Consider the following 16293-nt stretch of genomic DNA (forward strand, 5'->3'; position numbering starts at 1 on the left):
AGAGGCAGCCAGGTTCTGGGGCGAGACAGATACGCAGGCAGATCATTTCAGCCCAGTGTGGTGAGCGCTGTGATGCTGTGGACACAGACGCGGCACCCCTGTGTGTTGTTAAAGATTTGAAGGACATGTGCACGTGCACTTGGTCTCCTGTGTTCTGTACAACAAAATACAGAAATCTAAACGTGGGATGTGTACACAAGAGGGGGATGTGTACACAAGAGGGGGATGACTTCCTTTATGACGGACTTTTGCTCTTTGGACACAACTCACTTCAGAGTTCTTTTAATAATTTTGGATATATTCTTCACACACTTCACACACTTGCTTTTAAGAGCAAGTATTTGTCAAGTAAAGGATACCTGGATGCAAGAACAGCTGCATTATACATCAGATACATGAAATACACGTTCTGCTGGGCTGCTCTGCTAGTTAAGAATGTTAAACATTCTTAATTAGTCTTTGCTGAATATAGCACTTTATTAATAATCCTTATCAACCATTAGTTTACCTTGACCAATGGTGTTATTCTTCCTTTTTTTTTTTGTCCTGACTGCCTTAATCCTATTATAAACGAAAGGGTTTAGAATACTGTACCTAATCCTATTCCTTCAGAATAAGATTCTGAATGAAAGGGTTTAGAATCATATTTTTTCGTTATTCTAAAGGAAAGGGTTCTATCGTTTATCAAGCGCCCAGGGTGGGGACAGTTGTTCTGCGGGGCGTGTCCGTCCTGAGTGCTGCCTGTTCACGCGTGTGTGTTGCCGTCTGTTTCAGTCGTCACTGTTGAGTGCTGTGCTGGGGGAGCTGCCCCCGAGCCAGGGGCTGGTCAGCGTGCACGGGAGGATCGCGTATGTTTCTCAGCAGCCCTGGGTGTTTTCAGGAACTCTGAGGAGTAATATTCTGTTTGGGAAGAGATATGAAAACGAACGGTATGAAAAAGTAATAAAGGCTTGTGCTTTGAAAAAGGTGAGTCATGACTTTTGAGTTGCATATATTCGAATTTCAAATGATGAGAGCGTTGGTTTAAACTACAAGGTTTGTTAAAAGTTTCTTTCAAATTTTGAAAGACCTTTTCATGTTTAATACTTTCGTCTTCTGAGTGAATATGCACACACGTGTGTCACTATTTGAATCCTGATGTGATACCAACAATCATAGAATGTCTTTTTTTGGGGGAGGGAGTTGTTTCACTTTGTGAAGTTTTATTCACTTTTAACTTCTCTTTTTAATGGGCAATTACAAAAATTTGTAAAAACTAGAGAGCACAGTGTAATGAATACTCATGAACCCACCCCCAGCTTCAGCCAGGATCGGCTCGTGGCCAGTCTTGCTGTATCTCTACCCCTGCCCACTGCCGGCCCCACTCCCACCCCAGATTATTCTGAAGCAGGTCCTAGGCCTCAGATTAGTTCATCTGTAAACATTTCACTAGTTTTCTCTAAAAGATAGGAAAGCCTCTGGAAAAAAGTCGCCACGTTATTACACCTGAAAAGTAACCAAAATTCCTGAATATCGTCAACCTTCGAGTCCGTGTTTACATGTTGTTAATCATCTCACTGAGAAATCTCATTCGCTGGTGGTTTGAATCAGGCTCCACGTAAGGTCTGCCCTCTGCGCTTTGTTGATGCCTCCTCCTTCCCTTTCAGTCTGTAGGTTTCTCTCTCCATTTTTGACTTGTGTTTTATTATTTAAGGAAAGCGGAACGCTTTAAAATTTCTTCTTATTATTGCATTGTTTCACTGGGGGAAAGGTTGTTTTCACAAATGGCATTGAGTTTCACAGAAAATGGCACCTGAAAACATTTAACTCTGTTGGGATTTAAATGAACTTAGTGAATGAATGATGAAAACTGAACTTATCTGATAGAATGTAATTTGGCAAAAAGAAAGAAAAATGTAAATACTGATAAATATGATGTTACTCTCTTGGATGATAAAAATCAGTGAATAATAGCATTAAAGGGCTCCCCCGGGGTCTGTTCAGTGCATTCTGGACGTCTGACTGCCCTTTTATGCTGCGAGGAAAAGGCTGGGACAGCTTTCAAGGGCGAGGTGTTGAGGGCTCCAAACCCGCCTTGTGAGGAAAGAGTAATTCTGCTTGAACAATGGCTTGAACATCGTAGATTGCATCAGTTGATGTGGACAGAACAGAATTGCTTGCTCGTTTAATGGGCTTCTATTTCTTTCTCCCAGGTTATTGTTAATGGGAGATTGTGCGTTTGCGGAAATGACATCAAGTTAGCAGTAATGAGCTAGGTTTTTGTTAAGTGGTATATATATTGTGGAAGAAAAGAAGGGGGAAAGCACATGTGTAACAGTGAGAACGGTAGCTCTCATTTATTCAGAGTCCACGTGCAAATCATTTTTCTGTCGCTCACAGACGCTCATGCGCGCACATAAAGAGTATATGGGTTATTAATGTTTTGTGAGTGTCCTCGATGTCACCACCCTCATTCTATAGTTGGTAAAACTGAGGCTTGGAGAGATGAAACAGCTGCCCCCAACATTTGCACCTCACGTTCAGTCTGTCCCTGCATGACTCTAGACTCCATGCTTTCCACAGTGTCATGCTGCCTCTCAAATGAAGAAATTTAAAAGAAGGAGCTTTTTAAACAGCACGTGATGGATGAAGCTAAGGTTGAATGTGGAATAAGCAGATCTCAGACATTTCCTCTTTACCTTTAATCACGTCCAGCTCCCGATTCCCAGATCATACTCTAGAGACCTAGGCCAGTGTGTGGGTGTTTCTTTCACGACCTTGCCTTTCGGTGACGCTCAGCCCTGTCTTTCCCCCCAGCATTTGAGCATCTCTGGAGAAAAGCAGGCGTTGAGATAGGGGCTGCCGTTCAGCGTTTTCGCCGGCGGCTAAGGCTTTGCCCCAGCCCCGTGGGGTGATGGGACCAGTAACTCGGGCCGTGTCCTGGGGCTTCACCCACCCTCGGGTGTCCCTGCGGCACAGACTCTGGTGGGAAGGGCCCCTGTGGGATTGGGCTGCACAGCGATTCTTCTGTACGTGATGTGAGGTTTATAAGCACGGACTGCTCTCCTGTTGTGCTGCGTGGTCGGGACATAGAGTTGGGCCCCTCGTGCCCATTCCCTCCTTGGCAGGAAGGGAGGCCCAGGGCGGAGAAGGAGTGGAGAGCGGAGTCCTGGCCCCGGCTTCGTCACTTGCCTGCTGTCACTTTGGACACGTCCTGCTTCCTGCCTGGGCCTCTGACGTTTCTGCAGCAAAATGAGGGCCTTGGGTCAGAGGGTTTCCAAGAGGTTTTGCTGCTGCTCTGAAATGTCGTCTATGACTCTGATTAGCAAGGGGTCAGCAAGGTCTTTACGACACCTGGGAACCACTTAATGAGTAATGAGATCCTCTGCTTATCTCCTTCTGGAATCCCTGTGTCAGTGGATGGGCCTAAGACAGTCACAGAAAATAGTGGCATTCTGGAATTATTTTGGCCTGTAGATACAGAGACTGCACAGGTAGTAGAAAAGCCTTGGCCTTTGGAGAGAAGCAGTCTTGGGTGGTAACTCCAGGTATATGTCTGTTTCCTCTCTTATTAAATGGGGGAGGTGTGGGATTACTGTAAAGGCTACAGGCAGTGCCTATAAAATGCAAATATGCCAGGTTTTTAGTAAATGGTAGCTATTGTTACTCTTATAGCCCTTTTCTCTACATCCATACATATGTGCTGTAGGTACATATAAATATAATAAAGGTTTCTCCTTACAGATCTCCTTACCCCCCACTTCCCACAAATCCTGCAACATTTCTTGTATTACATATGTTAATAACAACACAGATGTATTATACTAGGTCTAGTTAACGTAATTACATATGTTAATAATAATATAAATGCATTATACTATATCTAGTTGAAGTAAACATTAAAGTTCATTGAGCTGAAAACTTTTCTGTAACAAAATAGAGAGATAAGATGTAATCACATTTGGCAACATCGATTCAGGCTGATGACATCAACTCCAAGGCCCAGGAGTCAGAAGGCTCAGGCATTGGGTCTCAGGGTCTCTGTTGACCAGGTGTGTGATTTCGGTTGATTGTCTGAACCTTACAAGCCTGTTTCTTCATCTGTAAAGTGGCGATAATAATACTGTCAACCTCATGAGGTTGTTTTGAGGATGAAATGCAGTAATGATTTTAAAGCACCTGATTGCTAGGGATGTAACAAGCATTCTATAAATGTTAGAGTGATTTTGAAAATAAATTAGCTATTAATTATAAGCTCAGCTAGTTTTTGGCAGAATCACATCCATAAAATGTGACATGTAAGAAGGAAGGTATCTGAGTATTTAACTTCCATTTTTGAGTTGATATTTATATAGGTGCTCTGCACATAGTACATTATATAAACCGACAATAAAAATATTCTGTTACCATAACACAGGTAATATAGTATGTCACATTTGTCTGCATATTATCTTCAGCCACTTGAAGGCTCTTAAAAACTTTCAGGCGATACATATTTAAAGGTATCACAGTGATAAATTCTAGTTTAATATTTTCTCATATAGATCGCTTGAATTTACAAACCCCTCTTGGGTGCCCACAGCTTGTACTTTTATTTCATATTTACCACATTCCTGCCAACTTGGACACTTTCAGATTGCCTTGACAGTCATAGAATAATAAGTTTATTGATACTTCCTTATCTAGGTATAGAGGTCTTCAAGTCCTGAATTATTTTAGTATTGCCTTCATTTCAAATATACTTTTCAGTCACCACTTGGATAGCATGATGTGAAAGAGCAGAAGGCTATGAACTGCCGTGAGCTTGGTTCAGATTCCAGATCTTCTGTTTAAAAGCTGACGGTCCTCAGACCAACGATGTAACCTCACTTACTCTCAGTTTCCTCATCTGTGAAATGGGGCCAGTACTTACTGTGCAGCTTGTTGTGAGGATTAGAGATAATCGGTATCAGGTTTCAGAACAGTGCTTGGTGCACAGAGCTTCCCCACTCCAGGAGCTGAGAGAAGGTCCTTCATGAAAGATGTAAGCAAAGCCTTAGGAACCCAGCAGGAAAAGAGACGACTCCAGGATGGTTTCATGGAAGAGTGTGTTTGGGCTGAGCCTGGAAAGATGGGCAGGATATTGACAGGCTGTGCGAGGAGGGCCAATTCCAAATGGAAGAAAAACTGTGAAGAAAGGCAGAGGCCTCCTGCTGTTTGACTCTGGAACCCAGCCCTCCTCTGCCAGGACCTCACATCTGTCTCTGCTCACACAATCTCTGCTCCATGATGTTTCTACTGTAAGTCTCCACCATCGCTGAAGGGCCCTCGATGTGCTTCAGGACGGGTGGCGTCAAACGAGCGTCGCCATTTCCTTGCGTTTCTCTAGTCTATGTACTGCTTTTCAGTGCAAATTGGTGAAATTTAACTGAAAGGTAACAATTAATTCCTCCAGTGGGAGGAACTATAATATATGCTCAACTCAGGCTTTTCCCTTTAACCTAATTGGAAAATGGTGGCTGGGAAATTAGCCTGACTTGGATTTTACTTCAAATCCTTTGAAATGGTTTTCCCATTTGGGGCTGGTCCATAAATAATCTGCAGAGTAAATAACACACTTGAAGTCCTACTACCAGACTCAGAGAGCCTGTTTCATATGGCCTAACTGTGCTAAATGAAAGAGTAGATTTAAGTGCCTCTTCTAGAATGTGGTGAAGATTGCTGTGCTATAGCTAGGTGCAGTTTTGAGAAGGAAACCAAAATAACATAAAATCAAGGCATAAAATCTAAGTGGAACAGTTTGCAAGGACTGTCAACAGTGAAACGGAGGCTAAGTAACTGTGTGTGCGCATGTGTGCGTGTGTTTAAGGCTGGAAACCTATCTTAAAATGGCTCATTGTTTTTCATGAAAACCAAAAGCAAGAGATGGTATAAACTTCTGAGCCTAACAAAGAAATAATGTAAAATAATGATGAATTTTCACGACAGAGCAATTGCTCCCTTTCATTTGATGCAACCCAGTGAGGGTACAGGGGACCTGTGTGTGCCTGTGTGTCTTTCTGGCTGTCAGGGAGGGTTATGATGGAGATAGTATTTCTCTTCTTAGGGTCATGTGATTTCCCTGTTGTGATTCACACTGTGAATGGGGTCCCACTGTTGGTTTGATGAGAAAATAGGGATAAGTCACCAACAGCAAGTTACAATCAATTCATGTCCTTTTTCCACTTACAGAGGGTGTTCATACACTTCTTTTTTTTTTTTTAAACATCTTTATTGGAGTATAATTGCTTTACAATGTTGTGTTAGTTTCTGCTGTATCACAAAGTGAATCAGCTATACATAATACATATGTCCCCGTATCTCCTCCCTCTTGTGTCTCCCTCTCTCCCTCCCTGTCCCACCCCTCTAGGTGGTCACAAAGCACTGAGCTGATCTCCCTGTGCTATGCAGCTGCTTCCCACTAGCTATCTATTTTACATTTGGTGGTATATATTAGTCCATGCCACTCTCTCACTTCATCCCACCTTACCCTTCCCCCTCTCCGTGTCCTCAAGTCCAGGACAGGAATAAAGATGTAGAGAATGGACTTGAGGAAATACATTTCTTTTTTTTTTAAAATTACTTAATTAATTTATTTTTGCTGTGTTGGGTCTTCGTTTCTGTGCGAGGGCTTTCTCTAGTTGTGGCGAGCGGGGGCCCCTCTTCATTGCGGTGCGCGGGCCTCTCACTATCGCAGCCTCTCTTGTTGCGGAGCACAGGCTCCAGAGGCACAGGCTCAGTACTTGTGGCTCACGGGCCCAGTTGCTCCGCGGCATGTGGGATCCTCCCAGACCAGGGCTCAAACCCATGTCCCCTGCACTAGCAGGCAGATTCTCAACCACTGTGCCACCAGGGAAGCCCAATACTCTTCTTTTGATTCTCACAGCATCCTTGAGTTCACTGACTCTTGTTTCTGCAGCACATTCTGTAGAAGAGGAAAATGAGACTTAGGAAGATCAAACGACTTGTTGATCATGGAGACCCCAGTGTGCCACTTGCTTTCTCCCCACATTTGCTGAAGTAGAGACAAAGAAATGAGGGCTTCATCTGCAGAAAGATAGTGCTGTGTGTCCTAGGTTGCTGCCTGAGGAGTTTAGTAGATGACAAACTCCCCACAAACTCTGCTTGTCTGTGCCATGTTCTGTCCAGTGATAATTATAGGCAATCTAAGTAAAGGTTTCTAATATAACTGGTTTAAAGGTTTCTAATATAACCTCATTCTAATAACCTCATTCTAAGGTTTCTGATATAACCTCATTCTAATATAATATAAGTGTAACATAAATCTGGTTGTAATCTTGTCATTTGGAGGATGTTCTTGTCATCTTTTCTTTTTTTTCCCAGGTACTCTGATTGGTCTACTTACTTCTTAAATAATATTCAAATATAACTTTTGATAGATTCCCAGAGCCTCAAGTCAAAACTTCACATCCTTCTTAAACTTGAGTTTTTCTTGCTTCCGCGGACAGGCAGCTACTTAGTCCAGCTGATCTGCTTGGTGTCCCTCAAGCACACTGTTTGCTTCGCTTTTGTCTTTCCTGCCCAGCCTGCTCTTCTCCCATTTCTTGTATAGACCTTGTCTGTCACTCTGTCAGTATGTCTTAAGTATCACTGTGAAGACAGAGGTCAGGTGTTATCCCTTCTCTGAAAGTGGGAAGCTGAGGCCGAGATCAGCAAGATGTCCAGTTTAAGACACACTTATTCCTTGATTAAAAAAATGTCCCGTGGGCTTCCCTGGTGGCGCAGTGGTTGAGAGTCCGCCTGCCGATGCAGGGAACACAGGTTCGTGCCCCGGTCCGGGAGGATCCCACATGCCGCGGAGCGGCTGGGCCCGTGAGCCATGGCCGCTGAGCCTGCGCGTCTGGAGCCTGTGCTCCACAACGGGAGAGGCCGCATCAGTGAGAGGCCCGCGTACCGCAAAAAAAAAAAAAAAAAAAAAGAGTCCTGTGCCTTCACCAGCCTGGGACACCAGCCCTCACACTTGGGCCTCTAGCACAGACCTTCCCACTTGCATATCCAGCTGCACTGTGACATCACCAAGAGGTCATCTCAGCTCATCCACAAGCGAAGTCTCCTAAACCTGCATCCACCATCTTCCCCAACCCAGTAAATGGAGACCCTGTTCTTCCGCTTCCTCACGCCCCACACAACACAGTCCTCTTCTCTTACCTCCTACACCCGTCCCATCAGCAGGCCTTACAGACTCCACCTTCCCAGTGTGTGTGGAGTGTGTGATGCCGTCTCTCCGTCCTCACTTCTCCCACTCTGGTCCTGGCCACCGTCATCTCTCACCTAGGTTACTGCCGTGGCCTCCTAACTGGTATCCTCTCTCACCCTCCCCCCTTACTGTCTGTCCTCCACAAAGAGGCAGGAGTGATTCCATAAAAGCCTCAGACCGTGTCAGGCCCCCATTCCCCTCCCCCTTTTACTGGGCTGACACCAGGGCTCCTCCTGCCCTGACTCTGCCCTTGTTCTCCTCATTCTCACTCTGCTTCTGCTCTCCGGACCTCCTTGCTTGTCCTGGGACACCTTGGCCGTCTGCCCCACAGCCTTTGTACTCGCTCATTGCTCTGTGCGGAGCACCCTCTCCAGGTCAGTGTAAGCCCCTTCACCCTCCAGAACATCTGCTCCAACCCCCTCTGAACAGGGCCCTTCTCGACCCCAGTAGTGACTCACTTTCCCTCCTTTACTCCCTATCCCCCTAAGTTGGCTTCTTTTTTCTTCTAGTCCTTAGTACTTGCACTCATGTTAATTTTCCATCTCCCACCATGGAAAGCAACTCTAGGGACTATGTTTCCTCATGGCTGAATTCCTTGTGCCCGGAGCAGTGCCTGGCATATAGTCGATCCTCAATAAGTATCTGTTAAAATGACCTAATGCATAAATGCTGTGAAAAACTACAGAATGTAAACACACGAAGAACCCTGAGACATGTGTTTTAAAATGTTTAAGGTTACGGTTTAGTCACTATGAAATGTACCCATTGCTTTTGATCAAATACTTGTATGAAGAACTAATGCTAAAAAGGTTAGGATGGCAGGAGGAGAACACATTTGAAATCTTTCTCTTTTTCCCCTTTTCTGTCTCCATGTAGGATTTACAGCTTTTGGAGGATGGAGACCTAACCGTGAGAGGAGACCAGGGAACCACGCTGAGTGGAGGCCAGAAAGCCCGGGTCAACCTCGCCAGGTAAATGGCGTTTCAGTTGCCTTCCTGCCCCTCCCTCCTCCATGGCTCCTAGTGGAAGTGAGCACGCAGACCCCGCTCACCGGGTGGGCCCGGTGTGAAGCAGGGTCTTGGCCCTCTTCCATGGGCTCTTGGAATGAATAATGATTTGTTGGACACCATCTTGATTCAAAGATGGGACACGGGAAGCTTGAAGCGGCCTTCTCCTGACATCTCTCTACGTTTCCTAGAGCCGTGAATCAGGATGCAGACGTCTACCTCCTGGACGATCCGCTCAGTGCAGTAGATGCAGAAGTGAGCAGACACCTGTTCGAGCTGTGAGTTTGCTCCTGGTTTCTATCATTTCTGCTTTCCAAGAACCCCGCAGAGATCAGGGAAGAGAGCTCAGGAGGGCGTGTGTGCTTCAGGAGACTCAGCTCATTCTGCCCTGGTGTCCCTGTCCCCCCTCCCTTCCCTCCACAGCAGATCCGTCCTAGAGAACTTTTGCATGAGGATGGGGTCAAGATAGGAAAATGCAGAAGGAGCTTGCAGTGTGTGGAGTCGGGGAGTCTGTGCTTAAGGGAGCTGAGGAACAGATGGCAGATTTATTAACTGCTACTTGCAGTTAATAACCAGACACTGTCGATGGATCCAGACCCCAGCAGTAAGAAAGATGATGTATGGATTTTAAATTGGAGAGTAGGACTTGGTAACCTGGTGCTTGGCTGCCGGTCCTTTTCCTCCATCATTTGTTTAAGGCACTTCAGAAGTGAAGTTTCCAGTACTGACATAGGGCTTCCGTGGAAAGGCCTTGTTGGTTTACACTTATTATTCTGTCTGTTTGGAAACACTTAATACGGTCTAGAATTTAAGAATGAGTTATTCCACATCTAAGTATGGCTTCAGTCATTTAATATTGCTTCATGTGTGCTTATTAGAATTAATACTTAGACCCACATTGCACGGTTAACTTGAATTTGTAACTAGGTATCTAGAGTCTGGCTGAAATCCTGACTTTCACTTTGAGTTTCTGGAATTTGTTGTCAGTGGCTCTTGTTTGGCCACGGAACCCCAGAAGCAGAACAGCTCTGATGCTTTTCTGTGTATCATGTGTCCCAACACACGCTGACTGAGGCCTCTGTGGAGTCTAGACTGGCCTCTTCGAAAGCCTCGTGAACTTGCTTTTTCTGAAACGCCACCCACATCTACCCCACGGTTAGTTACCTTGCTGTTCACCTTGTTAAAGCCAACGAGCCCTTCCAGCTGCACTTATTAAAGTCCTACTGTGTGCACTGAGGTCCATGCCCTTACAGAGGCTATTGTTCAAAACCTCTCAGTTTACAGAGGAGAACAGTGAGCCAGGAGAGGGGAAGGACCCACACGGGGCAGAATAAGGGAGACCGAGACGTTCAGCTCTCATTTCTGCGTCTAAGGAATCTGTCTCTATGGAGCTTGTTAAGACAGATGCCTGGGAAAGGTCAGCAGAGTCGCGGTTTAGAGGGTTTGGATATAGGATGGTAGATGCTAAGTGGAAGTAGAAGTGGGCAGCTGTAGGCTTTCAGGTGAAGTTGGAAAGCTCCCTGTGCACTGGCCTTAGCGGGAAGTGCCCTGTGGGCCTGCAGGCTGGAAGGGTTTGTGGAGGCTGAGAATAGGATTCAGTTCCTTTTGCTAAAGGAATAGTAGAAGCACAGGTGTAGAGGTAGGAAGAAGCAAGGCTGTGAGAAGGACAGCAGGCACGTCCTCGCCTGGAGAATGCAGGTCCTACAGCAAAGAGAAGCTATTTGGAAATTCTCGCTGTCAGTCCCTCTGTTAGTTTGCTAGGGCTCTGTCTGTCCAGGCTGCTCTCACAGGAGACCATAGACTGGGTGGTTTATAAATAACAGAAATTTGTCTCACAGTTCTGGAGGCTGGGGAAGCCCGAGGGCAGGGTGCTGGCAGATCTGGTGTCTGGTGAGGGCCCGATTCCTGTGTGTTCATGTGGTGGAAGGGGTGAGGGAGCTGTGTGGGTCCCTTTTATGAGGGCACTAATCCCATTCATGAAGGCTCTACACTCATGACCTGTTCACCTCCCAGCTGCCCCATCTCCAGTACCTTCACAGTGGGGATTAGGTTTAATGTGTATGACATTTGAGGACACAGCCTTGTCTATAGCAGGCTGTCACAGATGCGGGGGCGGGGAGCTTAAACAATAGAAATCAGTGTTCTCACAGTTCTGGAAGCTAGAAGTCCAAGATCAAGGTGTGGACTTCTGTTGGCACCCTCCTCACTGTGTCCTGTCTTTTCCTCTGGTCTTTCCTCTCTTCACATGCACCCCTGTGTCTCTGTCCTTACGTCTCAGTCTCTTCTTCTAAGGACACCAGTCAGATTGGATTAGCCCCACCCTAATTAAGAATAACAGTTACCTCTGTAAAGGCCCTGACACCAAATTCTAAGGTACTGCAGCTACGGTGTCAACAGGTGACTTTGGGGAGACTTGATTGATTTACAGCCCGTCCGGAATAGCCAAGTAGAGAGACTTGAGCAGAGGCAGCAGTGTGAGAACGAGACGGGGGAGGCAGCCCTGAGCTCTGGATACGAGGAGCTGAGATTCCACGTCCCCTAAGCAGGGGTCGGGGGCAGGTTCCACCAGAGTCAGTATGTACCTGTGCTTAGTGTTAAGGTGATGAAAGAGCTCTGCAGATGGATCGCAGCGATGGCTGCACAGCAGCGTGAGTGTACTTAGTGCCACTGAGGTGTACGCTTAAAAACGGTTAAAATGGTAAATTCCATGTTACGTATATCTTAACACACACACACAAAGTGCACGGTAGCATCGAACCTTTCAGCACACAAGAGCAGGGCAGCCGGCACGTGGCATGGCCTCCAGCTCTCTGGTCTGACTGCCTTTCCCACCCTCTCCTGATCGTCACTTGATGAATTTTCCCTTAGGGAAGTGTCTGTTTCTTGTCACGGGTCCAGTGACAGGCACTAGTGCTGTGACACAGGTTCCCCACTGCCACCCTCCTGGGTCTTGAGTAGCTCAGCCTCCCTGTTCCCAGCGCCCTGCCCTGCATTCACAGATGTCTGTCACTCAGTCCTGTGTGTGTCTGCCCAAGTTCTCCATCACTCCAAGAACGGTTTCCGCTGGCCACTGCATTCATGTCACAGGGAGGAGAGAGGAAGGTGTTCTGATTGCCACGGATCCGTGGGCTTATACAGAGCCTCTCCCAAGTTCTTTTTCCAGCGCAGGAGGTGTTTATAAAGTCCTTTCCAACCTTTTGGATGTAATGACCTTGGATGTACACTTGATAGAAGCAGCCTTGTTCAGACTGTTGTTTGCTAATCAGAACCACATTCTCTGGGAAAACTTAGGGCAGGGAGCAGGAAGGCAGTTTAGGAAGTCACTCGGCAGCACCTGGAGAATGTTCTCGAGTTAGAAAATTGGATGGAACAGTGTGCTGTGAAGGATGGCGGTCGTGTCGAAGCTCAGTAATGGGGAGTGTTTTGTATTAAAGTGGACGAAGCGCACTTCTGCTTGCCATTAACAGTTTCCCTTAGTCATGAATCTATAGCCATTGTGAGTTTTCCAACTCTACGTTGTAAACCTTAAGTGGATTCTCTCACCTACAGAAGGTTAGAGCCTTAGGTGAACTGATGCAGTCTCACCTGTGTCCAGCTGTGGATCCCGTTTTGGTTCAGAGACCCCTATGTCGCCAGAGCCCCCGGCTCCTGCGTCACCAGCTCTTCGGGCCTGTCCTGGTCAGATGCCCTCGCTGCTGTCCACACAGTTCGCCCTCTCTGCTCCAGCCCCTCACAGACCCCCCTCATGTTCAGGCTGCAGATCCAGGTCCTCAGACGGAGAACGAGCTCCTTTGCCATCTGCCCCCATCAGCCTTTCCAGCTGGCCCTCACACCCACTCGGCCTTCCAGCCGTGCCGGCTTTGTGACGGGCCCTTTCTCACACCTGTCTGTCTGTAGATACTGCTCCCTCTGTGCCAGAGCCCCTGCCTTTCCCTCCTGTTCCCTCAGGGGGAGCCTGTGCCCTTCTGTCTTCCCACAGCCCTCGGTGGGTTGCACTTGACCGTTCATCAGTCCTCCCCACCCGCTATAAGCTGTGAATGCATGAAGACGCCTTAGCAGGGCATGTTCTGTCCCAGGACCCTTGGACCTGCTGTGCCTTCTTCTAGGGACGTTTCCCCAGATAGGCTCCCGTGTCACCCCCATCTAAGACAGCAGCCCCCCTTGCTTTCCTTCAGAGCACACATCACGGCCCGACAGTGCATTTTCTGTACTTGTTCAGTGTGTCCCTCTGTTCACGGTGCGGAGTAGCGTCTGCTTTCCTCACCTGTGGATGTAGGTCAAGCGCCTCGCACCTCAACACACCTCTGCTGATTGAAGGAATGAAGGTGGGACTCTGTCTTTCTCATTTGTATCCCCTCTACTATGGGGTGTGTCCCCTCTTAACACAGCCCTTATATAGGATTATATATAGGATTATAGGATCAACACAGCCCTTATATAGGAATAGCAGTTTAACAACTGGTTGCTGAATCAGTCATTTTTATGGCATGACTTGGAAATCTTTATCCTAAAAACTAGAAAAATAGAGTATTTCCTAGAGATCTGGATAAAACGCATTATTTAGGAAAAATTTAAGTCATCAACTGATCACTTCATTGTAATTATTTATATTACCTTATCTGTGATGGAATGTTAGGAAGAAAACATTCTGAAACTTGGGTAGCTCTGTCTTGGACATGGCAGCCCATTAGATTTGATTAACATCCACCTTCAGGGACTGTCGGCGGGTAATTTTGAATTAAGGAGAAACAGTTCCATGAAAAGCTTTAGTACTAAGACTGAAGACGGGTTTACTCAGTTAAGAAACTTAGGTACGAAAGCTGAACTAACACATGTCAAAGGGAAGAATGAATCCCTTTGGACATAATGGAGCGATGGTGTATGTGTCTACGTCCTGAGCTCTCGCTTCTGATCGCAGACCCAGTGTCCAGCGTGTCCCCTTAGGACTTTTCTGTCCTGAGTCCAGAGCACATGACCGCTCGTGGGTTAGGAGGAGTGCAGGCGGGGCTGACGTGTACTGAGCGGATTGGTGGTTTGGTTTCTCAGAACATGTGGGTGAGTTGTCATTGGCCGTGTTTGACATGAAGACACTGAGGTGTAGTAGCTTGTCCGACGCTGTCAGGCTCGTGAGAGGGACTGAGCTGCAGTCTGCTGCCTCCAGACTCTGCACCTGGCTCACTCAGCAGGCTGAGCTGTGGCCCAGGTCCCTGAGGTTTGCTCTGCGAGGGGCTCGGGCACCCAGGGTACACGCCTGGAGCCCTGCCTGTGGTCACCGGGGCCCCGGACCCAGCTACTCGCTTCCCTGGAGGGGTCGTCGGCCCTTGTGGGATGAGCCTGGGGCTGAGCCCCTAGGGGTCTGCATTTAAAACGTGGAGCAGTCTGGGGGGGTTACTGTAAACACACACGTAAGGTTGGATACCGAGGGTGTTTGTTGGGCCGCACCCCGCAGCCTGCAAGGCCTGTGTTTGCCCAGCTTAGACCTAAGAAAGAGCCCGGAGTCAGCGACGGAGACACGGATGGTTCAGTGGCCACGGCGAGCTTCCATGTCTGAAGCAAGGTCCTGGATGGACACCCCACCGTGTGTGGTGGACACGGCAGCAGTCTGGCTTCCTGGCGGGGAGGCGGGGGAGAGGGAAGATGACCAGTTACAGGGGAATTGACCTCAGGCTGGCTCGTCGGTTACCATGGGAACCAGGGAAGGAGCACACCCCTCACTGCCCCTCTGGTAAGCATAGTGGAGCGTCCTGATCTAAAGCTAGAACAGTCATTAGCTGGGGCCTGGGGCAAGTGTGTAGGAAGGTCAGTCGTGTGATTGGGGTGTAGGTGAAACAGGCACTGAGCAAGCAGGGGATGTACAGAGAGCAAGAGAACAGCCATCTCGGGGGGCCTGACCACACAGGGGTCTTGGCTATAGAGAATTGCTATGTCTTTGAGCTGTTGGATAATTTCCACTGTGATTTGTGCCGTCTGGATTCTGTTCTTTCATCTTCATATTTGGAAGGTGTTCAGTCCTAATGAAAAAGGATTTGCTTCCTGGACGGGACTGGGAATGTCGTAGAGACTGACGGAGGCCACGCTAGCATTCATTTTCTATCTAATATTATCTGGGAAGAAGTGTCTAGAAAATGCGTTCTGGCAAAGGTTACCAAGAATCTGTTCATTTTTTTGTTGTTAATATGTACATTATATGTCACAAATAATCAGAAAACTAAGAAAAATGTACCCATTTTTATATGACACAAATCCGTCTTCTCCCATTCCCACAAGGTGATAAAATAGTGTTTTGGTTCAGTCAAGTTTTGGAATCTCAGTATTGCTCAGTTGTTTTTCATTATGAAACATGTAAGTAATTGTTAAGCTGAGTCTTTGAAAGAAAAAAACCTTAGCTGTCGGTGCCTCTTTCACTGGATGGCTTTTTAGAATTTTTTAGCAGAGCTAGATTCAAGTTTGCTGCTGAATGAATTTGAGGCCTAGTCAGAATCATTGGCTTATATTTATATTCAGTTTGTATTGTTTATACTGGTATTTAAACTACACATCTTTGACTGCTGTGTTGTCTTTGTCTCATTATGTTTCCAAATACAGGTTTTCAGCTTGGAGCACCCCACTAACGTGCTTTTGCACGCTGTACCCCACTAACGTGCTTTTGCACGCTGTACCTTTTACATTTGTAGGTGTGTTTGTCAAGCCTTGTATCAGAAGATCGCAATACTAGGGACTCATCAGTCGCAGTACCTAAAAGCTGCAAGTCAGATTCTGGTATTGAAAGATGTAAGTGGCTTCTAGAAGCCTGTGGAACTTGCTAGCACTCAGGTGTGTGGAAGGCCACACCTCCCAGCAGGTCACTCTCCTTGAGTTCATGGTAAACAGCCTCTTCTCCCTCAGTTTTATGCCCCCTTCTTCTCAGAGCTGGTATTCGTGCCTTTGAGGATGAATCCGAAGACCTGTAGAAATGTCACTGTTACACCCTAGGCCACATACACCCTAACGTATGTGAAAGTGCTGCTGCAGAGTTACTGAATTATCACTGTTCTAGTGAAATTTATTAAGGGTAACGATGCTATTTTATTT

The 16293-nt window shown here is 46.8% G+C and overlaps 1 protein-coding gene across 1 annotated transcript in view; it reads left to right on the forward strand.

The window, feature by feature from the left end:
• Positions 1–16293, forward strand: part of LOC115853301 (ATP-binding cassette sub-family C member 4-like) — a 166779-nt gene that overhangs the window by 49720 nt on the left and 100766 nt on the right. The window contains 4 exon segments of the mRNA XM_060287854.1: positions 775–966; positions 9092–9186; positions 9414–9500; positions 15897–15993. Of these exon segments, the coding sequence (XP_060143837.1) occupies positions 775–966; positions 9092–9186; positions 9414–9500; positions 15897–15993 (471 nt within the window).

The sequence above is a fragment of the Globicephala melas genome, chromosome 18, assembly GCF_963455315.2.
Source record: "Globicephala melas chromosome 18, mGloMel1.2, whole genome shotgun sequence".
NCBI classification, from domain to species: domain Eukaryota; kingdom Metazoa; phylum Chordata; class Mammalia; order Artiodactyla; family Delphinidae; genus Globicephala; species Globicephala melas.